This window comes from Triplophysa rosa, linkage group LG6 (genome assembly GCF_024868665.1).
Source record: "Triplophysa rosa linkage group LG6, Trosa_1v2, whole genome shotgun sequence".
Lineage (NCBI taxonomy): Eukaryota > Metazoa > Chordata > Actinopteri > Cypriniformes > Nemacheilidae > Triplophysa > Triplophysa rosa.
The window spans coordinates 2,303,398-2,330,960 of record NC_079895.1 but is presented as its reverse complement, the minus strand read 5'-3'; the positions used below and the strand labels follow the sequence as shown (position 1 = coordinate 2,330,960).

General features: G+C 40.8%; 1 protein-coding gene across 2 annotated transcripts in view; it reads right to left on the bottom strand.

Moving 5' to 3' along the window:
• Positions 1-1,722: 1,722 nt before the first annotated feature.
• Positions 1,723-27,563, bottom strand: part of fign (fidgetin) — a 51,731-nt gene continuing 25,890 nt past the window's right edge. For both annotated transcript variants that reach the window (XM_057336991.1, XM_057336990.1), the window contains one exon: positions 1,723-7,812. In XM_057336991.1, coding sequence (XP_057192974.1) covers positions 5,624-7,804 — 2,181 coding nt within the window. In that variant the 5' untranslated portion in view covers positions 7,805-7,812 and the 3' untranslated portion in view covers positions 1,723-5,623. The remainder of the gene's footprint in view (positions 7,813-27,563) is intronic.

Sequence of the window (27,563 nt, the reverse complement as noted above, 5' to 3'; positions counted from 1 at the left end):
ACATACATGCACACATACTGTATAAAGTAACACACTGTTATAAAGCAAGCACACATCATGTGTGCATTCTGTAATCTCCTTGTTTTATTCATAATTAGCTGTCATAAATATGTGCTCAGTACATGAACAATAATAGCACCGGTAAAAATCCCAAAATGCAAAAATGGACATGGGGATAAAATCATGCATTGCCATATTCAACCAAAAACCTTAGATTGCATTTTTTTTTAATTATGACCCACACTTTTTTACTCACTACACATTTAGTGGGATAACTTCCAGGACATTATTTGAGTCAATATAAAATGCTAAAGACATCATAAGCGATACATGTGTGTCCTTATACAGTATGTACCACCTCAGCTGTGATGTTAAGGACAAGCTTGAGGCAATAAAAACTGACCAGAGACTTTTGATGGTGCCAAAGCCTCCTGATTAGAAGCTAACATCAGTCAATGCATGACTCAGCAACGCTCACCGCTATTGGCTGCCACTCTTTGACCTGTATTGAAGTGAAGGAGACCTGCAGACATCACATCTTCAATGGCAGTGTTGCAGAATTAATTGCATTTTAATGAACACAGATGCAACCTTACAGCTATTAGAAATAAAAAGGAAATGTACAAATGAGAAAATACAACGTGTCGTGTTCACATCCTAAGCATAGCCTGCATTCCCATTTTGGACTCCAGTGATGGGTACGCATGTCTTTTCTGTGTGTACGTACTATAGACATCATTTTAAAATGCAAACACATTGATAAAAATGCGTCCTGGTTCAGCCCGAGTGTGTTCCCTGCATTGCTGTGAAGGACCCCGTTTAAATTGCATCCATTAAGAGAGCGTATTTTAACATGTTCAGCCACAGAAATGACACACGGCTCTTTACAGACGAAACAGCCATGGGCATCAAATGCACCAACTTCCCAATGTTAATTGTACTGCAGCTTCCCACGCATAGACCATCCACTACATAATTATGCCATCAAAAAAAAGGAAAGAAAAATCTAGGGCATTAATGGAATGTCTTATACGAGTGAAAGAATAATGAAATATCACAAACAATGGAAACTGTATTTAAGAAACGCAGCAAATGGTTTGGGAAACGGATGCTAATGGTCATCCTTCACAAACGTAATTGCTGGGTAGCATCAGGACTCTTTAAGCACACGTGCCAGTCTTGTTAAACGGCAGTTATTGTCATTCAGAGGCATTATGTTTGTTTAATACTCGACTTTTAAAATGTGCTTTGTTAAAAAGAATCTGCCACGTTTTTAGGATATTCTTGATATGAAACTTTTTAAGTTTCTCAATATAAACATTTTCTAATCATTGATTGAAGTTTGCACATTCACAGTATGTTCAATATCCAATATAATGGCTATGCATCCTCAAGAAAGAAGTCAAATAAAAAACACATGTTAAGAAATTACGTGATCTGATTGGATGTCTATGCTGTTGCCCAGTTAAGACGTAACCAGTCATGTTTGATTTGACTTCTCGTTTAATTCTAGTAAAAAATACTAATACCCACCTTTGATATATTGTGCAATGTATAGGTCTCTCAAATACGCATCTCCTCATTACATTTAATTTTCACAAAGCTCCTCAATCATCACTCCATCATACCGAGATTCGAAACCGAGATGCAATTGGAAGGCAACACAAAAAAGCCACAACGTTTCAAAAGCATTTGAACGATCTTTTATTGACCTTTGTCCCTATGCATACATGAAAATACATTTACGTCGAATGCAATAATGGCAATAATGTACATACACACACATAATAACATGTATGTGGTTTCAAAACGTTATACTAATAACAAATGTACATTAAGTACACAAATGTGCAAGTGTATCTAATGTACAAATACGGCATATGAAATGCATCTACATTTCATATAGACTTTTTCATATAAAAATGCACACGTACACACTTCATAATAAGTGCACACACATCCACATGCACACTACAGTTCACAAAGAGGGAAAGCGGTTTACTTCGATCGAGGGGTGAAAAAAAAAGCAAAATTTGCATGTAGAGACCTCGGAGAAGACCTATACAGTCCACAATATCCCGAAACTAATCCTCAGAGGCCGAGTGTTGAGTGTGCATCGTCTCTGCCGAACATGTGCAGGTACTCTCGCTCAGTGTACGTACAGACAGTCTTTTTGAGGTAGACTGCTCAAGTTAAAGAACAAGCCTTTTGTTGACCCTTTTTTGTTCGTTTTGATACATTTTTGTCTTTATTTCCTTTTATACAAATGTGTGACATTCAAAAAAGACAGAACATAAGTACTACATGTCAATATGTAGCAATGAGGTAGAAATGGTCATAAGGAATAATGGTCAAATCAAACACGGATGAGATCGTTCTATATAGATGACAGAAACATCTACAACAGCACTGAAAGAAGAAAGTCAACAGACACAAACAGAAGGAAAAGAAAATCAAGCGGTTTTTGATTCATATCTACACCGGAGATGTGCTTTCAAACTTTTTTTTGTACTTTTTTGGATGTTCTCCTACTCCCTCCCTCTTCTTTTCAATCGATTTGAGGAATGTTTAGGTTCAATATAAGTTAAGCTTTATTGACCGGACGGGTTGCAGAATGTCGACTCGTGTGGAAAATAATTTGGGCTTAGTTTGGAAATCAAACACGCCGTCGGTTTACTTCATGGATGAACATTTCACTGTGTTACTAATGTAACTCCTGTGAGAGTTATGTTAGGAGAATGTCTCTTTGTAGTATCCTTGCGTACTCATAAAACAAGATAAAAGATTGGACTTGACTTGGAGTTCACAAATACTGTATAGGAAGTATTTCATTTGTGTTTTTAAACTGCATATTAGCCATGAGCCCAGACTGAAAAACGAGTCAAACTAATTTTCGGTATTCATCAAATTATACCATCAATAGCAACTTATATTGAAGCTGTACCATTCCTTGAAATAAAAAACAGTTTTGTTCAATAATCCAGTACAGTGTAGCACAACCCTAAAAACAACATCAGAAAACAGTAAAGACTGTTCATTTTACTCTTACAGTCAGTGTGGTTTTGTTCATCAGTGCTTTTTGGCTTCGAAATACACAGAATATAATCATTACCAACAAAAGAGAGAACTATATTTTGCGTCAATCACTGGTTTAATCTACAAGTTCCTCTGAAAGTGTGAATGTGATGGAACGTATGGATCAATTTTACCATAAAGTAAAATAGTTTGGTTCGCTTTGGTTTTGAGGGAGGACAAATAAGTGTGACAGGCTTTAACACAAAACGTTAAAAGTGCATTTGACAAATTGCACAATAGAAACTTTTCTTCAAAACAACACCAAACAAAAACAAAACACTTAAAGGAACGCAAAAAGCTTTTAGCCTTAGACACCGAACCGAGGCTGGAAATTGTGGTCCTTTGGGCGCACGTATCACTTAACAAACATTATGAAATAAGCGTCCCACACAGCTACTGAACGGTGTATCTGGATATGTGAAAAAAGCCAACAGATATTTCTTCGAGGATATGTCATATATACATGTAGTGAAGATCTGGTGCCTCCACCAGCTAAATAAGCACCTTAAATGGTGACAAATTACACTGCAGTGGACAAAAAGTTGAAGTTGAAAACGGAGCGTGGGTCCTGTCCAACACTTGAGACACATGATATAAAGGCAGAGGAAAGAAAGAGATTGAAAACGAGGGAACAAATCACATCACCGCCTCTCTAGTGCTAGATCAAAAGCTGACTCAAATGCTTCGAGAAGTAAACATATCGAGAAACAAACGGAAATACATTCAAAAACAAGGTTTCCTCTTACTGTTAACGATTGTATATCCCAACATACACTATGGATTTACGTAAGCTCAACGCATTGCCGTGGTACCTCAAACCCTCAGTACTGGGTACTCGGGTAGCTAGCTATACACCTGCAGACGTAAAGAGTTAGTTTACCCAAAAATGAAAATTCTTGCATCATTTATTCACCCTCACGTCATTCCAAACCTGTATGACTTTCTTTCTTATACAGAACACAAAAGAAGAAATTCTGAAAAACGTTGATAACCAAACAACATTGTCCCCCATTGACTTCCATTGTGTAGACACAAAACCACTGAAACATCATCTCAAAATATCTTCTTTTGCGTTCCACAGAAGACTAACAATATGAGGGTGAATAAACGATGACAGAATTTTTATTTTTGAGTGAACTATCCCTTTAAGAATGCTTTTTCAGAGCATGTGTTTGGTGTCATCTGGGCGCTCCGGAGCGAGCTTAAAAATTGCACAGGTAGTGCGAGACAAACGTTTCATGTTTTGAAGAGAAAGTTAGCTTGATCTTTACGGAGACCTCAGAGCTGAACAAACCTAAAGAGGTTACGACCTCTGTTCCGGTCGCAGAGGAAGTAGTGCTAAACTGAGGTAGAACAGAACGTAGGGTAACGCATGAGCCTTCTGATATCTCCACACCAACACCACACAGCAGCAGGACAGCGTCCACAACCAAAAACCAAACGTACGTAACTGCGTTATGAAAAAAGTGAAGATGATCTTTCCACTTATTTCTTTAATATAGTAGCCTCTTTGTACACTTTTGGTTCACCCCAACTCTTCCGTCTATTCTGCAGAGACGACAAACATGAAATATTGTACGTTACACGAATGTTGACGTCTACTGGATACTCAAGACATGGTTCCAGACTAACCTTATCTACACAACAGACAGTGCCCATCTTTGACTCCGGGAATCTTTGAAGAGTCTATAAATATGCGATGCAGTTAATACAGAATTCTGCTTTCCAAACATCAAGCAATAATAGAGAAAAGTAATACATAATGGAAGGAAAAAAACGCCTCAAATTTTCTTTCCAACAAGCCAGACATTTCTGGTTACATTCATAGTCATAACTTTTTCATCTTTTAACAGGCTGAGGTAAACCAAGAGACCAAGCAAATTAGAAAGCAAACCCAATGTTGTCAGCAGTATGCGGTGGTATCACATAATCGGTTTGAGGTACTGTACAAATCACAATCCCTTTCCTGAGTTTTTCAAGGAAATCAAACGCAAGTGAATTTAATAAATTAGGATCCAGATTACAACATGGACCCTCTACTGCCCGTCGCGGGGTCTACAGGTGAGACGTGACTGAGGAATACTGTTGTTCTTTCGATTGACGTGTTGAGAACAGAAAAGGAAAGAAAAGCAGAACATGTCTGTTCGAGTTTCATGTTAAAGCTCTCTATATTAGCACATGCCACCAATGTCGATGGTGAGGCAAACAAATCCGAATCGATAAAGCACCACTTCAGGCACTTCATAGCAACAGAATCTCAAAAACAGCAGAATGATATTTACATACAAAGAAGTTTGTCCTCACTTACAGAGTTCCTTGGTACTGAGAGTACCGAGCCCGAAAACAGTGTTTCTCTGTCTGGATTATGTGCAAAGGGCCAGACCTTGACTTACAGTACTGCCATGCATCATTTAACTCTTTCCGACCGTCCCACAGGTACATCTTCAGGGGTCATCTACATTTGTAAAAAACACACTTTAGAACTGCACATGTCACCCAAAGAATTCGTAATTGTACCCAGCGGGTCACCCTGTGGGTTTATCTGTCTTTACTGACTACAGCCAAACATCTTATTCCATTCAGTGTACGTATCGAGTTCTTTCTGCGATATGCTGGGCTGGATTTTGCAAAGCACATTCTCAAAGTCTTGGTACGACACCGGTCTCATCTGACCTGGCATCATTCCTGAAAGGTCTGCACCGGACATGCCATGGATAGGACCAACCATGGCCTCCTGGCAAAGCCGGACCACATCCAGCCCGGAAAAACCGTCTGTCCGCTGAACGAGCAGCGTAACCTCTTTGTCGCTGAGGCAGTAGTTGTGCTGTGAGAGCAGCTGGCTGATTATCTGGTGTCGTGCAGTGGCGTCCGGTAAGGGAACTAGCAACCGCTTTACAAAGTACCTTCGAAGAGACTCTTCAATCTCTTCGGGTTTGCTGGTGGAACATACCACTAGAACATGTTCCTCCGGCGAGCTTAGAACGCCGTCGAGCTGAAGGAGGAGTTCGCTTTTGATTCGGTTAACTGGACTTTCTTCGCTCAGCTGGGCGGATAAGAGCAGATCTACATCACTTATGAACACCACCGAGGGCTGCCGGCAACGTGCGACAAGAAATGATGCCTGGACGACCTTATCACCCTCTCCGAGCCATTTCGTCACCAGCGCTGAGCCGCTGAGCAGGAGAAATGCAGCCCCGAGTTGACTGGCAACACAACGGCCGAGCAGAGTCCGGCCAGTGCCCTGAGCTCCAAAGAGGAGGATGCTGCGAGGTAACGTGGCCATTCCACTGAACATGTCCGGCCTCAGAATAGGCCACAGGACCTCATCTTTGATGGTGGCTTTTGCCATCTCCAGCCCAGCAATGTCACTCCAGTCCACAGGAGGAGTTTGCTGCAGAATCTCAGTGGTGACCATCTCCACCAAACTGGCATCGCTGTTTTTTAACTGTTCCTCAGCGGGGTGGCTGGATGATGTCGCCGTGCCAATGGAATGAGAGAGATGCTGTCTGTTGTCATCACCGTGGTCACTCAAGATGGGGGATCCGAACTTGCCGAACGAAGAGCCCAAGGAACCTTTGGAGGATCCGTAAGAAGGAGGGGTTAGCGCCCTGCCGGATTGGCCGCTGAACTTCCGCTGTTGATCTGGAGGCATCGACTGCTTCGTGGGCTTAAAGGCCAAAGTTGATGCGTCAACGTTCCTGTCAAATCCATTCCCTCTGGTTGAGTCGACGAGACTGTTGTCTGGCATCCTGTACATGGGGCTTTGAGCGGAACGCTGCTGGCTGTAGTTGAAACTTCCATAACTGGAGTCCATATCTCCCTGGCCCGTCATGTAAAAGGCCTTTCTTTTCAACGTGTTGGCCGAGCTGCCGTTCAAAGGTGTCGGTGCAATTGGAGCGTGGTTGTGGGACTGGTAGGAGTAACCGGGAAGGGTGGAAGGGGGTAGGGGAGTGGGGGCAGCAATGCCTGAGGGCAGGTAAGCTGAGGGGGGGTGCGCTGCTCCTGGGCTGTAGCCCGGGGCGACAGCAGTCTGTGGGGGATAGCCTGCTGGAGGGTAGTTATAACTGGAGAGACTCGGAGAACTTGCGTTGTAGCTGGGCACCAGGGTTGGAGGAGGAGGGGGCGGAGGCTGAAGGAGCCCAGCGCTGTGCAAAGGTGAGGGGTGTGGGGACGGCAGAGCCGGTGTGCTTTGCCCGCCGCTGTAAGTGGAATGCAAGTACGAGCCATTGTAACTGCTAGCGAATTCCTGAGATGGGATGCCCGAGTGGTTTCCGCAGTTACTGCTGGAGTAGCTGGGCTCACTCAGGCTGCTCGCCACCCCTGTTGAGCTGCCGACGCTCACTGTCACGTCCGGCAGAGGCAGGCCGGCCGTCAATCCAGTCTTACTTGCAGATAACACATCTGCAGCGCAGTTCATTGAGTAGATTCCCTCCTGCCATATGTCGCTTTCTGATTTGCGTCCATTCAAGAGTCCTGGGGTGCTTTCGGAGTACGTGCACAGGAGCGCCCGCTCACCGGGACCCTCCAGGATGCCAGAATATTTCTCTGCATACTTCTTCAGAAGGTTGGAGGCTGTCAAGGCTGATATGTCATCATTGGCCCAAGCGTACTGGTAGGTCCGCTGCAGGTGTCCGCGGTACGCTTCAGCTTTATGTGCGGGGGAACGTGTGGTGGACGAGATGTCAAAATGTTGTTCCGCCCACTGCGCGTGCTCTGGGGTCCACTGCATCTTTAAGCCTGAAGAACAACAAACACAAAATCAAGGATGTCAGATTACCAATAAACGGGACACATGAGAGATTGATACAAGCAAGCCAATTATGTTTTGTGCATTTAAGAATGAAAAATGAGTGTTGCTTTTGAAGTAAATTTGTCTTGTTTTCCAGTTGAAATATCTACAAATTTTAAACAGCCTACTGTAGCAAATCTGCAGACTGTCTTGTAGGGCTGCATATAACGATTATTTTGATAATCGATTAGTTGGACGATTATTTTTTCGATTAATCCGATATAAATGTAATTACATCTTTTGCTTATGATAAGTAAATCAGATATGGGAAAAGTATACACAACTGAACTCATTAGCCTTCTCCCAAAATGTTGTGAATATCTCCATAATTAACACACCTGGTGAGTTGATTCAGGTGTGTCATATTAGAAGCAACTGACAATAGTCTCTCCCAAACATGGGAGCGAGGGGAGGGTCGGCCAAGGAAATCATTTTTTGTGCCATGAAAAGTGAGATATTTGTCATTCAAATGTAGTGAAGTACAGTAAAAAGTAAACAGAAAAAGTAATACTTAAGTACAAATACTCAAAAAGTGTACTTAAGTACAGTACTCAAGTAAATGTACTTCGTTACCCACCTCTGAACTAAATAAACCACCAAATCAGGGTATTTAGCCTAATATGTACTTTGCAAAGTGCAAACGCCACAAATTGGGTTTTACTAATATAATCTTTAATTTTGTCATTTAAAACACCTCTCCCTTTAAACTTTAAAACTGCGCAGCTGAAGAGATGCATGAAAACACGTTGACTTTAAAACTGCGCACCTCGCGCTGCAGGAGAGACGCATGCACCGAGAGACACGTCTGACTTTAAAACTGCGCAACTGTGCTGCACGGAGAGACGTAACCACGGAGAACACGTCTGACTTTAAAACTGCGCACCTCGCGCTGCACAGAGACAGTGTGACTTTAAAACTGCGCACTCTCCGCTGCACGGAGAGACAAGTGTGACTTTAAAACTGCGCACCTCCGCTGCACAGAGACAAGTGTGACTTTAAAACTGCGCACCTCGACGCTGCACGGAGAGACAAGTGTGACTTTAAAACTGCGCACCTCCGCTGCACAGAGACACGTGTGACTTTAAAACTGCGCATCTCGCGCTGCACGGAGAGACAAGTGTGACTTTAAAACTGCGCACCTCGTGCTGCACGGAGAGACAAGTGTGACTTTAAAACTGCGCACCTCGCGCTGCACGAAGAGACGCATCCACGGAGAACAATGTGACTTTAAAACTGCGCACCTCGCGCTGCACGAAGAGACGCATCCACGAGAGACAGTGTGACTTTAAAACTGCGCACTCGCTGCTGCACGGAGAGACAAGTGTGACTTTAAAACTGCGCACCTCGCGCTGCACTGAGAGACACGTGTGACTTTAAAACTGCGCACCTCGCGCTGCACGGAGAGACAGTGTGACTTTAAAACTGCGCACCTCGCGCTGCACGGAGAGACACGTGTGACTTTAAAACTGCGCACCTCGCGCTGCACGGAGAGACAACGTGTGACTTTAAAACTGCGCACCTCGCGCTGCACGGAGAGACACGTGTGACTTTAAAACTGCGCACCTCGCGCTGCACGGAGAGACACGTGTGACTTTAAAACTGCGCACCTCGCGCTGCACGGAGAGACACGTGTGACTTTAAAACTGCGCACCTCGCGCTGCACGGAGAGACACGTGTGACTTTAAAACTGCGCACCTCGCGCTGCACGGAGAGACACGTGTGACTTTAAAACTGCGCACCTCGCGCTGCACGGAGAGACACGTGTGACTTTAAAACTGCGCACCTCGCGCTGCACGGAGAGACACGTGTGACTTTAAAACTGCGCACCTCGCGCTGCACTGAGAGACAGTGTGACTTTAAAACTGCGCACCTCGCGCTGCACGGAGAGACACGTGTGACTTTAAAACTGCGCACCTCGCGCTGCACTGAGAGACACGTGTGACTTTAAAACTGCGCACCTCGCGCTAGCACTGAGAGACACAGTGTGACTTTAAAACTGCGCACCTCGCGCGCACGGAGAGACAAGTGTGACTTTAAAACTGCGCACCTCGCGCTGCACGGAGAGACAAGTGTGACTTTAAAACTGCGCACCTCGCGCTGCACGGAGAGACAAGTGTGACTTTAAAACTGCGCACCTCGCGCTGCACGGAGAGACAAGTGTGACTTTAAAACTGCGCACCTCGCGCTGCACGGAGAGACAAGTGTGACTTTAAAACTGCGCACCTCGCGCTGCACGGAGAGACAAGTGTGACTTTAAAACTGCGCACTCGCGCTGCACGGAGAGACAAGTGTGACTTTAAAACTGCGCACCTCGCGCATGCACGGAGAGACAAGTGTGACTTTAAAACTGCGCACCTCGCGCTGCACGGAGAGACAAGTGTGACTTTAAAACTGCGCACCTCGCGCTGCACGGAGAGACAAGTGTGACTTTAAAACTGCGCACCTCGCGCTGCACGGAGAGACAAGTGTGACTTTAAAACTGCGCATCTCGTCGCATGCACTGAGAGACAAGTGTGACTTTAAAACTGCGCACCTCGTGCATGCACGGAGAGACAAGTGTGACTTTAAAACTGCGCACCTCGCGCTGCACGGAGAGACAAGTGTGACTTTAAAACTGCGCACCTCGCGCTGCACGGAGAGACAAGTGTGACTTTAAAACTGCGCACCTCGCGCTGCACGGAGAGACAAGTGTGACTTTAAAACTGCGCACCTCGCGCTGCACTGAGAGACAAGTGTGACTTTAAAACTGCGCATCTCGTGCAGCACTGAGAGACAAGTGTGACTTTAAAACTGCGCACCTCGTGCAGCACGGAGAGACAAATGTGACTTTAAAACTGCGCATCTCGCGCTGCACTGAGAGACAAGTGTGACTTTAAAACTGCGCATCTCGTGCAGCACTGAGAGACAAGTGTGACTTTAAAACTGCGCACCTCGTGCTGCACGGAGAGACATCTAAAATGGTCATTTTAAAAGGGAAGAAGACGCGCTTGATCTATAACTGCGTGACGTCAAGTGACGTCACAGACCAACTAATCGACAATGAAATTCAGAATTTCATTATCGATTATTATCTATTTTATCGATTAGTTGTTGCAGCCCTATTGTCTTGTCAGCGTTTGTTTGCAAATATTTTTAGTGAACCAAGTAAAAAAAGGGCATGCAACTGTTTGTAAATCATCTAAAACGGAATCAAAAAAATCATTTGCATCACATCCGGCTATCGATCACCAGGTTTAAAAAGATTCTTCAATGATCTTTAAAGCAATTGACATGGAAAAGAAAGCAAATAAACAGCAGCGGCAACCCCAACAACAGCAGCCAAATATTACTTTCCATTTCCGTTCATCCAGCTCTCCAAGAGTCCCGGCTTCATATCGCCGGTTCTGCTGACAGTTGCTATCGCAGAAACGCTGCAGATTCGGGCCTCCAACACCTGGTTAGCGCAGTATAATGCACCCTGCACACAGCCGAGTGACACAGACATCGCAGGTCACTCTATAATCCAACTCTCATCTAAAGCAGTCCCAGACAGTTTCAAATCTGCTTGGAGGAGTGCAGCAAAGCAATCTCCCAGGCAGCGCTCCGCTGCTTTCATCACACAAACCCACAGCACGGCATGAATTACAACAGCTTTCTGTCTGCCGCCCGCCTCCCGGAGCACGGGGCGCTGGCAGAGGGGGGAAAAAACCTTCCTGCCTCCCTCTCGTTCGCTCTAATGCTCTTCTGTCTCTCTCTTCTTTTACTTTGACGCTCTGGGTTCTGTCTCACTGTCTTTTCTCTTCACAGCCGCTGTCTTTTATTGCCTCCGGGGCTCAAAAGCCACCATCAAGTTTAATCCCAAACTCCATCTGCAAACACAAGCAGTCGCGCACGCTGTCATTTTAGACGCAGCATGGGATTATCAAAGAGACATTTACTCCAGAGCCGTCGGGATGACGGGGGTGGTCTCGCACGCGCGCTGCCGTCGTCGTCGTCGTCTGAAGATGGACTTCTGATGACAACGGCACTCGGCCGCAGTGTTATTGTACTCAAACAGGCACACCTACCGCTTATCTGAGCTTACGGGCCTGAGCGCTCACGGGCGCTATTCATCGCACAAAGAAGCGATGGCGGGAAACGGAGGTGTTTATGAGCTCTCGGCCACAATACCCTGATCTCTCTATCCAATAATGTTAGCCACAGACTGAATGGCAACGAGCGAGCGAGCGTTTAAAAACACAATCTCTCAGGGCTCGAAACACACATAATTACTCCCTGCGGTATGATCATCATGAATAAAATATAAACCCGGTAAACCCTTAATAAACAATTAAATAGTTCACACTTTGCTTGCAACGTGTTGCGTTTAAGGCTGTGTGATATAAAAAATATACATTTAACCAAAGATTCAAAACAAACAGCCTGTCGCCAATTAAAATAAAAATACTTTAAGCAAAATGAGAACATAGAGTACAGTGAAAAAAGTAGGATTGTAACAATGGGATACAATACACAATACTGGCTTCACCGCACAAAGTATCACAATGTTTTGAATATTAAAAAATCTAATTCATAAATAAACATTAATTTCCAAAACAAAACAATTTCTTGTTGTTTTTAACAAGTTTAACTGAACCTTCTGTATGAAAATGAATAAAATCCGAATAGGTCACTGAAACATAAAACTGAATTTCAACATAAAAATAAGAAAGATTTTAGCCATCTCAGAAACTTGAAAAAATAAAATCACATATTGCACTTCTGTACAGAAGTGGATGCAGCTGAGCAAAATCGCTTTGTAAATTTAATTTAATATTGCCAGGATATTTGCAAATCTATGATGACTGTGACACATCATCCAGTCCTAGCTGTATTTATCATGACGTATATCCAAAAACTGCAATCTAGTCACAATTTCTTTTTGAACCCTCCAGCTCAAAATAGAAATCTCTCTCAATAGCATCAGTTTTGTGTGTTTATCGGAGCAATTCCACCACAATTGAAGATAGGCATGTGGTTTTCCCTCGCACGAGTCCCTCAGTAGCCTGGCCAGACAACACTCACGCACGCACGCACTCACTCACTCACTCACACACACACACACACACACACACACACACTCACACACGCACACACATACAGAGCTAATTAGCAGGATGATGCTGAGCTAATTGTGTTAATTTACAAGGTTTTAGTCAAAGGGATGGTTGCTTTGGCTGGTGAAGCTGTCAGGCCGGCGAGTTAATGACTAAGAAAGTCTGAAGACAAAGGAAGCCGGGGAGAACATGGCACATATGCCAGTAAAGCCCATTAATAAGCGCAGGGATAAAACCAGCATCGCTAAAGCCAGACGCACGGCACTTTTAACACTATAATCAACCGATCACGACGGAAATGTCTAAGAATTCAAACAAACACACTGAATTATCTTACTCGACCGTATTCTGGTGTCCGGTTATCTGGGATCATTTCCACAACTTTCCCTTCATTCAGTGGGCATTTCACTCACATTACGAGTGGAAAATTACTGTGTGTAAAATATGAAAAATACTGTGGGCACATCAGAGCGACACCTCATCAACACTCATTAACTAAAACACCTTCAGAATAAAAATTCACTTTCTACGTTTCACAGAATGCTTTCCTGCTTTTGGCTGCTAAAGAGAGATAGACCGCAAAAGTTTCGTCTGCACCTTTGAGATTTTGGTCTATGCATTGCTCAGTTGTTTTTATATTTTGCACGAGTGGGTTGTCCAGGAACTGGTGTTTCTTCTGATTTGTCAATCTATGTCAGTCAATTTTATGAATTTTATGTACAGTCATACATGCAGAACATACAGCCGCAGAAAAAGATTACGAGACCATTCCAAATGTTCTTTAAATCCGCATTTCTAGATGTATTGTGGTCATTCCAGTCCAGTGTCTGTTCAATTTCAACAAAATCAAAACTCAGGAGTGACAAAGTCATCCAACAGCAATGTGAAAGACTGACAGCATGACGAGACACATGAAAACTGAGACAAAAATCAAGATTATCACATGAAAAATGATTATTTATGTACACGTATTACTGTTGTATTGCTTAAAAGGGAATATGAACTTGTTTTCTTTGCAGTATTTGAGATCTTAAAAAAAACACAGAGCATCTTTTCTGTTATTTTGACCTGTTTCTCCAGTTTCTTTCTCAATTTTCTGCTAATAAAAACTATATTTTTGTTTGAAATTTTGGAGAAATGCTGTTAGTTCACAGAATAAAACAAAAATTATAATTGTACCTAAACACATACCTATAAAAAGTAAATTCAGAAAAGCTGAAAATGGTCTTTAAAAAAGGTATCTTAGTTTATTCAAGCTATACAAAAAAGATATTAAAAAGAGAACGTAAAAAACAGCAGCCAAGAAAAGTAAAAATCTTTATATTCAATTAAAACAGTTTTTGTGATCTCATCATGCATATTTTTCCCTGAACTCTGTTTATAGTGTGCACGTTGATTTATTTCACCAGCGAAATACAAGACGCATATCTGCCACCATCAAAACGCAACCTTTTCATTCTTTATGGACATGAGCTGTGTGGCTTTGGGAATATTACCTTGGGAATTCAGAGGTTCTCTCTGTGCCTCTGTACATCCACTTGTTAATCCATTTATTCCGCCGCTTTCATGTTCCACTTTCAAATACATATATATATATATTTTATATATACGTGGCTCCTCTCAAAGGCAGTTCTTTGTGAGGAATGTGGGTGTTAACTTGCTCTACAACAAAGTAAGACGAGTTTCAAAAGGTTGAAATCCTCCGAAGCGCCACCGATAGATTTCAAACAATGCTCTCGTCTCGCAGTCTGATGGGTTTTACCGAGCGCGCGGCGCTTGAACAAATGAGCAAATTCACTTTCCCTCACTATTACCGAACCATTACAAAAATAAAACCTTCCTTACGCAGATCAAAGCGTTATGACACAAAGAAGTTTTTTTTTTTTTTACGGGGGCTGGGCTCTGAATTACAGTATCCACCTCATGTACGCCAATATTTGTGAATTGCTTTGTAATTTTTATTTGATATGCTTGCAACCCTTCAGATAAACCCGTCACCCCACAGCGTATTTAAGCATAAAACGCCTGCTCCGCACGACGAAAGACATTCCAGAAAAATAATTGAGTCTAAGAGCGAAGAGAACCACAGAGGTGGAACGCGAGAGGGAGAATGAAAGAGGATGGGAAGATGAATCATGTCCGAGCTTCATCTCCACTAAATCAACAGTTTTCCAGCTCCACGCTGTGTTCAAGCTACGGTTAGCACTGCCACACACATAAATAACACAAGAGGACATCCTTATCACTGTTACAGGTATAAAAATGTCACTCGGGACTCTCTAATCTGTCATCAGAGGATTCGGCGACTCTTGGGGAACACGGCGGCTAGAACTTTGATCGTACCGATCTACAGTAATGCCAGGGCTTACACACACAGGGTACATTTTACACATTCAAAATCAGGGCTCCAGGAGCGCAAGCAAAAATATTCAATTATTTTACCCAACATAACTGCATTACTGATACTGACAAATAAGTTATTCGATGACCGCAGATTTGGTTCTGCTTATTTAAAAAGAGGTAGAGTCTACAGAGAAGCTTTGTTATTGATTGGTGCTAAATAGAGACTGTAATCTGAATTCATTTGAACCGACAGAAATTGTGCTTGTCAAAAAGTATACAGTATATTTAACTTTTTACAGTGTTCCACATTAAAGCAAAATGAAAGTTCTCGTGTTGTTGTGTTGTTACGTTCTTACGATGATTTTATCGTGTATTAAGGACACTTTTCCTCATGTTCACATAACACGTGTAAATATCGTTCACGCATTTGAAATGATCAAGTGCTGTCTCAAGCGATCAACAAATAAATGACATTTCCTGAACTCCGCGGATAGTTTCGTTTTAAACGTCTCGTATATCAAATCGTTCGGCCTTGGGCTCAAGAAATCCGTCACAGCAATCAGCGAAATATGTCCGAAATAGCCCCCTATACCCTAATATAGCACTATTTGAGGGGACATCCATTTTTAGTGGTGTCTGAATTCATAGTGGACATTATTGAGTGCACTCATTCAATCCCATGATGCATCAAAATGACGAGTGTACAACCGATGTACACTCACGGCTAGCTGGTAGCCATCTATCGTGATGCTCGCGCTGAAGGAATTCCCGCGTCTCGGCAGAAGATGGTGCCCTCAGTGAGTGTCCGAATTTACTCGTTTTCACCCACCCCTTAAAGTGGACTATATTAGTGAACTAATGTAGGGAATAGTGAATGAGGGTATAGGGGCGTTTTCGGACCCAGCCGTAGTGCGCTCACGTTGTGTGTGTGTAAACTTGTCAATGACGACCTGGATTGTGCGTGTCCTTGGGAAACATCAGTGAGGCGAGTGACCCACGCACTGGCGCGCAGTTGACTATCACACACAGCCTGCACTGGTGGCGGGTCGTGTTCTACTCGTCTTTCTACATGAAATAACAACTAGAAGAAATTCAAAAGTTGCAGGTCGCACATGCATGAGCACTTGTAAAAATTCTCGCAATGTCTCGAAAACTGGTCACAAAATGCGACTATTTAGCCGCAGTCTTGAGCCCTGAAAAAGATTAAGGCCCGATTCACATTTCACGTCCAAAACCGCGCCTCTTTCTCTCTTCAAATGACCCGCGGTGCCCACGCGCCACTCCGAAAAGTTGAACTTTTCCATCTCGATGTGGCGCCGATGTGCCTAGAAAAATGTGCGCGTCACGACCGCGTCGCCCCCTATTTGCGCGCGCCTGCCGTGCGTCTACTTTTAAAATAACGAATATGCGCGCGGAAAAGACGCGAAATGTGAATCGGGCCTAAAACTGCACAGCGGAGCACATCTGAACACGTGAGAACAGAAGACGTGAAGCTTTTACAGAATATTTTGTCAAAGTAATATATAAACAAAAGGTTTGCATATGTCATGTAAACATAAATCCACTTGTTTTTACGAGCAATTATCAAACTAGTTGAGTATATCTTTGTTGTCTATCAGAGCCGTAATGAGAGCGGCTGTATTATTACCTGTGTTTGTATAAAAGAGAGACGGCCGAAGGACTCCAGAGCTCAATTTCCCTGACTGACTTCTCACAAACCCCCTTTGTTTAATTTACTACAGTCGGCTGCTCTACTTTACGCCTGGAAAATCTTAGATTACACTGACCACTGTCGTCCATTTGGCCGAGATGCCAAACAAAAGCAGGCAGGACTGATTGATCGCCAGCCGGACTCTGAAAGTTCATCGACTCTGAGATGACGCTAATGCGCTTCCTTTCAGAAGAACTTTCGAGACCTACAGAAGCTTTAAAGAATCTGTGATGGAAAAAACGCAAAAGCTTAATAGGCATATGGCAGTGAAATGCATTAATATTGACTTTTAAAAAGCAAGAGGTACAAATGTTCGTATCTTCAGTTGTTGTTGACAAAGGCTGTGTATGTTCATGGTAATCTAAAGGCAACATTTGCAAATAAACAATCTATGACTTTTAGGACATTTTTGTTTACTTTTACAACAAACAATTTCAGTTCTGTGTTTAAAAAGGATAGTTATGCCAAAATGATGTCATCATTTACCCAAATGTTATTCAAAACCTGTATACGACACACAAGATATTTTGAGAAATGTCTCAGTGGTTTTGTGTTCATACAATGGAAGTCAATGGGGTTCAGTGTTGTTCGGTCACAGACAATCGTCAAAATATCTTCTTTTGTGTTCTGCCGAAGAAAGAAAGTCATACAGTTTTGAAAAGACAAGAGGTTGAGTAAATGAGGATTATGGGTGAACTATCCCTTTAAGTCACTTTGGATAAAGGCATCTGCCTAAATGCACACGGGTTTGATCACCACTTGATTGCAACATCTGAAAAACAAAACCAGTCGAGTTGTACAATAACGACGAACTTCACTAAAACTAAAACAAAGCCACATAACGACTAAAAACACCATCATTTTAAAAGGTAATAATGGTCGATGTTATGATGAAAGACACCATACGTCCTCACCCATTACAAACTATAACATCTCCAACAAACCTGACAGTATTTACTGATCATCTCTGCTCATCTAATGGATCTGTTAGTTCTGACAGTGATCAACACGCCGAGGCTGGGTGTGGAGGCTGAGCGAGAGAGAGAGAGAAAGAGAGAGAGAGTGATACACTGCGGTGTGTAATTTCAGACACTGTGATCATGGCCAATGAGACAGAGAAGCTGACCTTTTTCGGATCTATTAATCTGGCTAGCCTTGGCCGATTTTAAGCAAACAGCGGCTCGCTGGCGCTCTGTCTGTCCAATTTCCCAGTGTGTAAATTGGACAGCCGCTCGCACCATTCTCAATTCATTACTGTGTTGCTGAAAGGAAGCTACGAGGTGGATTTTTTCGGTGCGTGTCCTACGTGTGTGTATACTCTGGGGATGTGCATTTTGGCCATTTCGGACGCTCAAGTGCTCGACAGATACATCTGTGAGAACACAAGTACTGGGTAGGACGTTTGCGCTGTTTCACCTTTCTATGTAAACAGACGTTTTTGTCTGCAAAAACGCAGACATCATTTGAGAAAAAAAAAACTTTAAGACGTTTAGCAAAAACCTTTGTGTTTAAAGCAATACAAAATAAAATTGCCAGCATGTAAAAAAATAAACCTAAAAAGATAGTTCACCCAAAAATGTCATTTTCAAACCTGAATGAGTTACTTTCTTGCTCAAAACACATTGATATTTTAAAGAACACTGATAACCAAACAACATTGGACTCCATTGACTTTCATGGTGTGAACACAAAACCATAGAGACATTTCTCAAAATATCTTCTTTTGTGTTCTGCAAAAGAAAGAAAGACATTCATGTTTTGAATGACATGAGGGTAAAGAAATGTTTTTTGGTAAACTATCCCTTTAAATTACACACACACACACACACACACACACACACACACACGCACACACACGCACACACACGTATCTGGTTTACTATCCCCGTGGGGACAGTCGATAGGCGTAATGTTTTTTATACTGTACAAACTGTATATTCTATCCCCTAACCCTATCCCTAAACCTAAAGATCATAGAACACTTTTTGCATTTTTAGAGTTTTAAAAAATATTGTTCTGTACAATTTATTAGCTGTTTTGCCCATGAGGACCTCAATTTTGGTCCCCACGGTGACACGAGTCCCCATGTGTTGGTGTGCATTCAGGTTTAGGTCCCCACCGGGATATACAAACATGAACACACACACACGCACGCACACACACGAAAACAATGTTTAACCATTGACTTATATACAGTATATGTACTTCTCCCTTTAACAAGATACCTCCCAAAATGCCATCACAATCTTAAAAAAGAAGACTTCTGAAGTTAATAACACAAAAAGTCAAGCAGGTATGGCTTTCATCTTTGATCAGTCACTATCGAGTCAGTCCTAGCATCAACATTCAATCTCTAGCCAGATTCCTTCACATAAAAGGGCCGTTTTCTCTCTCTGGTGGGAGGATGGATGCAGACGCCCTAGGAGGAAGCTGTCATAATTGAAACGTGGCCTAATCAGACTCATTACCATTTTGGGCAATTTGCACCACCAAAGACGCTTATTAGGTAACTGTGTTTAATAAAGCGCTCTTTAGAAAGCTAACAGTAATGAGCTCTTTAAAGTCGGCTCACGGTGTGATTATGCCAGTGGAAGTGTTTAGCGCGCGCTGCTACATTTACTCTTGTGCAATGTCATAATTAAGCCATGCAACCTGTTTTCACCGCCTCACAATGGACGCGGCTACGGTCCGTAAAACCCAGGAAAATATTTATAATTACTGATCATTACAGCCCGGGCATTTTTATCTGTGGATGTAAACACAATTATGAGAGCCTCTTGCTTTCATGTGCCTGCGACGGAGCACTCCATATGACAAGCACGCAAATAGCGCGGACAGATATTAATTACATTTATAAATACAAACAAGCCCGTGTGTTTGTTTCGACGCGCTACAGATCTCTCTCCTTTCGTTCTGTCTGAGGGAGGCCGGGATGTGATTCTAATTCAATCTCGGTCAGAAATCATTACGCGCGATTCATCTTAAATATTAGCTTAAATGGTCATTTGAAAATCCATGTCATCCTGGTTTAAAAGCTACAGGAGACCAGAGGTCGTCGTTTAGCCCCTAATTTACTCAAGAAATTTAGTCAAGGTTTTTGACTGCCAGCGATTTTCCTGACCGCTCGTGATGATGGTGGACAAGAACGTCGTGCAAGTTTCTCTTTATTTTGTATTAGAGATGCGATATCTGACCTTTCTGAATGTTTTTAATTAAGACAATGACCATTAATATTGAACTGGTGATGTTTATGAAGATTTTCTATATAGAGAGCACAAATTCATTGCATTTTCCAGTCCTCTATTGATTGACAGGATATATCGGCCCTGACCGTCGGCTGTTTTTAAACTATTGGCCGATAGCTGATAGTGTGAAAAATTGCTTTTATTCACCGATACCGATTATTGGCCGATACATCGATGCATCTCTACTTTGCATTTTATTACCAGGGCTGTCTTATTTACAGAAAACTCACCAGATATTCCTTTTGCCAGTAATCTAAAATTAAAGCTGCAATCCACGACTTTTTTATCAAACATAAACAAAAATGATAAATATGTAAAGTACTTAAAGGAACTAGTAAGAGAAGGCAATATAAGGGCCAAAGTTACAGATTGCAGCTTTAAACTATGCATTTTATAAGCCGAAAGGCTGTGATTTAAAGGGACAGTTCGCACAAAAATAAAAATGCTGTCATCATTTACTCGCCCTCAGGTTGTTTCAAACCTATAAACATTTCTTTGTTCTGTTAAACACAAAGAAAGATATTTGTAAGAATGTTAGCCATTTTCAGTTCTGTGACATCATCCACTACCATAGTGGGAAATTTTTTTTGTATATTTTGTTGTTCTGTTGAACACAAAGTGAGATATATTTGAAGATTTAGGAACACAAACAGTTCTGGGGCACCTTTGACTACCATTCAATTTTTCCTACTATGGCAGTCAAAGATGTCAGAATAGAAAATTACTAACATTCTGCCAAATATCTTTCTCTGAGTTCATCAGAACAAAGTAATTTATACAGGTATGTAATACATGAGAGTGAATAAATGACAACGAATTTTTCATTTTTGGGTGAAGTATCCCTTTAAAGTTATTTCAGAGTAAAAACATAAATATCATTAGAAGGTCAAAACTAATATTTCCGTAGCTGTATCGCTCAACTCGGTTTTCCACAAACAGTCATTGAATCAGAACACATCTGCACAGTCACATTACCTGCTGGGTATTTAATCTAATCAAGCCGTCTAAACACAATTAATTCCTTAATGACACTTAAACACATGTCAGAGACTAAAGTCCATCATTTAGTGCTTTGGTTAATTGAGATGAGCCTTTGTTAAGAGCTCAAAACATGACAGAACAATAACTGGGTCAATGAAACACAACAATATCTGACATTATTCAAATATGTGCACACAAGTAGGATTTGCCACTACGATTTTGATGTAAAGGCATCCAAAAATAAAAAGTTCGTCATCAATTATTTACCCTCACATCATTCAAAACCTCCGTGACACTGTGGAAATAAGATATTTTGTAAAATGTCTCTGTTGTTTTGTAATCATACAAAGGAAGTAAATGGGGTTATCAACATTCTTCAAAATATCTGAAAGAAAATAGAAAATCACACAGGTTTGGAATGACATGAGGGTGAGTAAATGAAAGAATCAGAATGTAGACCACAACAGACTGAAAGCTGTTGTGGAGTGGATACTGTCACGCGAGCCCTGCGCTAGGACTCAACGGCTGAAGCACAAGGTCTTTTCTTTATGTCCGTAGCGCTACTGAATCTTCATTCTCACTGACCTTCAGGCCTTTTTTCAGCATGTCTGTTCAAATTTTTACACTAAACTTTTCTCTGCAGATCTCCACAGATTTGTGTATCTGACTCCAAACTCCTACTGCTGAAATGCAACAACAGATTTTAGAGAACGTCAATACGACCACCAGCACTGCACTGCTTAAACAAATAAACCACACAAGAAATAGATGAATTAACATATGAAATAAATTCGTGAACTGGTGAAACACACTATTCTGCTGGGACAGGGCAAAGTATTTAACAAAAAAAAACTCATCTTATAAAGCCTGGACATGTCCAACTTCTTTAAATGAAAAAACATGAATTATTTCTAATAGAAAGATCTCTATGAACTTCACACATCCAGTTTGAAATAATAAAACTTGCCATGTTTTATTTAAAGGCATGGCCAATGAGCAAACTGTGTTCTAAACATAAAAAGGCCCTCTCGGCCACGCATGACACATTATAGTGACCAAAGTTAAGAAAAGGTTCTCTAAACCTGAGAACCCGCATAACTGCTGTAAAATCACTGTAATGCACACGTGTCGGGTCGCTTTAGACTCTCACTGTCAAAATACTGAGTTTAAAAAGATGAATGATTAGCTTTGTGTTTGTAAACACGTGGAGGAAAGTCTACTCATGGCAGGAATATTAACAGTCTGACAGCTGAAGCGGTTACAATATTTTTAACCTCGGAGCAAAAACACTGTCATCTTACTGAGGAGAAAATGTGATGAAATAAAAGCCAATCAGATATAAAAAGCAGGAGCGGTTTCAAAAGCAGACAATAAAATACTGAAAGATTAGCAAAAGTACTTATCATCATCAACCGGTATGGGTAAGAATGTAAAAACCAAGTGCCAATTTAACTACAAAAGATGTGAATCCCAGAATGCACTGCACTCCAAAGAAGAATACATTGCCTTAAAACTGACCGGAATTGACTAGAAATTCATTTGGTAAATTTTTAGGGCTGTCAAACGATTAATCGCAATTAATCACATCCAGAATAAAATATTTTGTTTACATAATATATGTCTGTGTATTGTTAATATTAATTTTGTATTTATAAAAACATAGACATACATGAATATATTTAAGAAAAATATAAATTAAATATATAAATTAAAAATGTATAAACATTTATGTACAATTTAAATTATTAGTAAATATAAATAAATACATTTCCTAAATATGTATACATGATTGTGTTTATAAATACAAAATTAATATGCACAAACTTTTATTCTGGATGTGATTAATCGCAATTAATCGTTTGGCAGTCTTATAAATTCTGTTTAACATATATTTTGGCATTTAGCAGAAGAATTTATCTGACTTACAACAGTAAGGAAAACTATTAAAAAAATAATTTGGAATTGTTTTACAATATAATATTTAATATTCCCAAATAATTGTTTAGGTAACACATTTGTTCATCTACCAAGCAGACAGTTATTGGTTGATGTGACGACCTCAAAATAGCAAATTATCAACAAATGACAACATATCGGTCCAACACAGCTCTCCCATCCCACAACCTTTTAAAAAACATCATTCACACTAAAACTGTTGTAGTTGACCACAGTAAAACAAACAACCAAAAGTGAACAATTCGTCAATATGTTTGCGAGTCCTGCATATGTGCAGCAGCGAAACGAAACCGTAGTGCAGAAACTGGAGGCGGATAATGTGATAATTTCCGTCTAATGTACCATCTGCTATTGTATCAATGTCAGCGTTAGCATGAAGTAGCTTCGCTCTCCGTCTGTAGCCCGACGCTCTCAAAGACACTCGGCCCGGACACCCAAGCTTGCCAAAGCGCTCAGATCAGCTCTCCAAAAGGCCGACACAACACTGTGGCTTCCCTGACAGGAAAACAAGACGGAGAGACCCAAAACTAAGCACACCTGCCAGAGCCGGGTTTACATTTACCCTGTGTACTTAGTTGGCCTGTCAGTCATGCAGTCAATTTGTAGAGACAAGGCTGCTCTTTGTAAATCAGCGTAATATTCAGGATTTTATTCTCCGGGACGAGTGTGACAGAGCTGTAATCATTTCAATCTGGTAAACAGCGATTACGCCTCTCCAGCGTCTGTCTGCCTGTTCAACTGATACAGCGGCGTCTCTTCTCCTCTGATCTCTTGCTTCGGCAGTGCACTGCAAACATCACATCGATTCTGAATCAGTGCCTTTGTCTCCATTACCTGCAAAAACATCTAGAGAATTATGCCTCGGTGATGCAACCATAAAATAAAAATCTGAATATTTTTAAACAATGAATTCATATGTCAATGTTGTGTATTTGCTCTAATATGTCTGAAAAGCTTTGGGAAAAAAGCTTACCTGAAACCTTTTTTATTTTTAAAGGCTAGCAAATTGGTAACTGAAGTTCAGTTCAGAGCCGATATCTGTAACGTTTGCCTCTCTATCGCCATCTTTCCAATGTAAAATTGCAGGTTACTTCATGTACTTATCTAAACGTGTTCAACTCAAACGACGTCAAACTGACATTTCCCACAAAATCGTACCCGACAGCTCAAATTACAAATCATTACGCTTACCGATGTAAATCGAGGTAAGGTAAATAAACAAGTCTCTCAATGATTTGTAATTGAGAGACTTGTTTATTTACTTGTTCAATTACTGATTTTTGTTTATTTTACAGCCCAAAAAAGTTACAGATTGCAGGTTTAAGATGCACACAAAACTGCTCAAACCGAACAATTAATGAGATATACGGCGATATGAAATATTTGAAAAGTGTTTCAATGTTTAAAATTACGGTAACGCTTTACAATACGGTTCTATTTGTTGACAATTAGTTAATGCATTAGCTAACATGAACTAACAATGAACAATACTTCTAAAGCATTTATTAATCTTACTTCATGTAAATTTCAGCATTTACTAAAACATGTTTAAAATCAATCGTTGTGTCTGTTAACATTAGTTAATGCCCCATGAGACATGAATAACTGTATTGACATACATACTACTAACATGATCCAGAACTAATATATGCTAAAAAACTCAATTGTTCATTGTTAGCAAATGCTTTAACTGCTGTTAAAAAATAGCACCTTATTGAAAAGTGTTACAAAAATTACCTTTATAAACAAAAATATAATTGTGCCAACATATTTTAAAAAATAGATTACAAAATGATGAATAAAAAGCAGCCGATAAGAGTCCAGCATAGATGGAAATTCCTCCAATACTCCTTAAGCTTCCCAGGTTAAGACTTCAAAAAGCTGGATGATAAAATTGCAAGTTTACGGTTTTGCAAATTCTAGTCAAACGGTGACTACATTGTAGATGCTAAAATACAACAGAATTCATTTATTTTAGGTGCTTTCAGTCACAATATAATTCCCACAGCTACAATTGTGTTCTTCTACGGGTTTGATGGGTTTACAATTATTCTAAAATTTGGAAAAATATAAACCGTAAACAAAACAACCAGAAGGAATCTACAGGCGTACTGTAGAAACTGGAGGCAGATACCATTATCATTCCTGTCTAATGCACCATCTGCTATTGTATCAATTATGGGAAATATAGAAAACACTTCATGTGACGGATTCAAGACTGTCTGTACATTTTGTGTGACATTAGCCAAAATCATCCAATCAGGCACAGTTATCCACCAATGTTGATGCATTAAGAGTTCATTTTCAACCAATAACCACTGTTGGTCATGCACATTCACAAATTTGATTTGTAAGAAGTTAAACTGCAAAATCTAGCGCCGTGTTAGGAAACAGCAAACAAAAATCAAGCAGGCAGCTAAAGTTCAAACAGCTCAAAAGTCTGGAAGCATCTTTATTCTATTAAAAGCATGAGTTTTTCTGTGTGATGCGATTTACATCCGTCTCGTTTCAGAACGTGTCCTAAAAAAACAAACAATAATTACAGAAAACAACTTGTTACAGATTCACCAAAGGAAACACTCTGGTGTCACATCAGCATCTCACAAACCAGCAGCTTCAGTATATTATGTGGCCATTTGCCGCTCGGTTTCGCCTCTTTACGGTGACATTAGGACGGCTACAGAAGCGTCTCATCCGCCTCGGTCTCATCCATCAGTCTAACTACAGTGAGCTAATTATTTAGCCCATAACCCAGACACGACGCACATTACAACAGCTGAAGGATAAATCATTACACACGCTAGACTTTCTGATATTAAGTGGCTTGTAAGCACAGCGGATGCATCATATTTCAAGAGCAGACGATATACGGAGACATGACGGCAACGCGAGTAATGACCACCCCATTATCTTATATTGCTCGCGATAATAATTTTCAAGTGTCGCGTCCGGTGAAGGGTCCATCAGATGTTTAGGACAAAGACGTTCCTACGTAATCTAAAAAAATCACTTTATAAAGGTCGTAAAAATAAAGACACTGATGAAATGGCCTGACGGGGTTTACTCACGCTCTGTAAGCCGGCCTAAATCGCCATTGATCGTGTCAATGCGTTTTTATTATTATATACACAGCAATGCCTCATAAGTTTAGTTTCAATTACATTATAATGTGAATTACAGTATATGTGACATAAGTGGAAAATTTAGCTGATGATCTAAAATTAACATTGTGAATATAAATACTTAAAAGCAATAATGTGCCAATCTGTATTTTAATCTATTTAGTCAGTATAATACACACTTGGAGACAGAAAAGTAATGGCTGGCCTTGATAGTCGTCCACTTCAACACTGTACGCAGATCCTAATCATAAAAATCACAAAAATCATAGTGAAGACGAATAAGTAAAAGATGGACAAACTGAAAAGGCAAATGTAGTGGAAAGCTTGAGTTTTTTTCTTTGACGTGTATAATACACGGGGGGGTTTGCGGGGTCTTTAAGAGCATTCCTGCCCTCGCTCACCACAAAGCTTCTTTCTGTAACTCCAGTAAAAACACGTATATTTATATTTTAATATTTTATATTTAATGGCCACAGAAACGCTTCTTCATGAGCCCTTTGAATGTTTAGCACTTTATGATATAACTCCCCCAAACTTTGTTAATTTAATGGCTATAAAGAGCCATCGAGATGTTAAATGAAAGAGTGCAGCCCAAGGACGTGAATGGGCGAGAGTGTTAGGATTAAAAAAGAAAACATTAACACTTGGTCTTTTTGTGGTGAATTAATTTGGTTCAATTCAATTAAAAACATTCAAATCAAAAGGCATTCAAAGAAAGGCTTCTTGACAATGGACGATTAAATGCTACAGAAAGTAGATTTCCTGAAAAGGTTTGTGTAACAATTCAAAGCAATTAGTGTTGGGATGTCTCAAGATGTCGTGACGTAATTGATTCATCTCAGATCTCCAAAAACAAGACAATCCACATTTAACACAGTGAAACTAAAATGTCAAACCCAAAATCAATATCTGACTGTTTAGTGGATCATGTTCGCCTTATAGAAATAGTTCACACAGAAATTAAATGTCGGTCATTTATAACATTTGCTCCTTTAATGCTCAAAAACTTAATGCTGTTATTTATTACCAAGAAAATTTATGTTTTGAAGGAAAATTCTACTTTAGACAGAAACCAGCGGTTTGGAACATCTTTGGGAAAAGCGCTCCTTCAAAGGGATAGACAAATTACATTTTTTTCATCATTTATTCACCCTCTTGTCATTACAAACCTGTACGACTTTCTTCTGCAGAACACAAAAGAATATAATTTTAAGAACATTGGTAACCAAACAACATTGAACCCACATAAAACCCACTGAGACATTT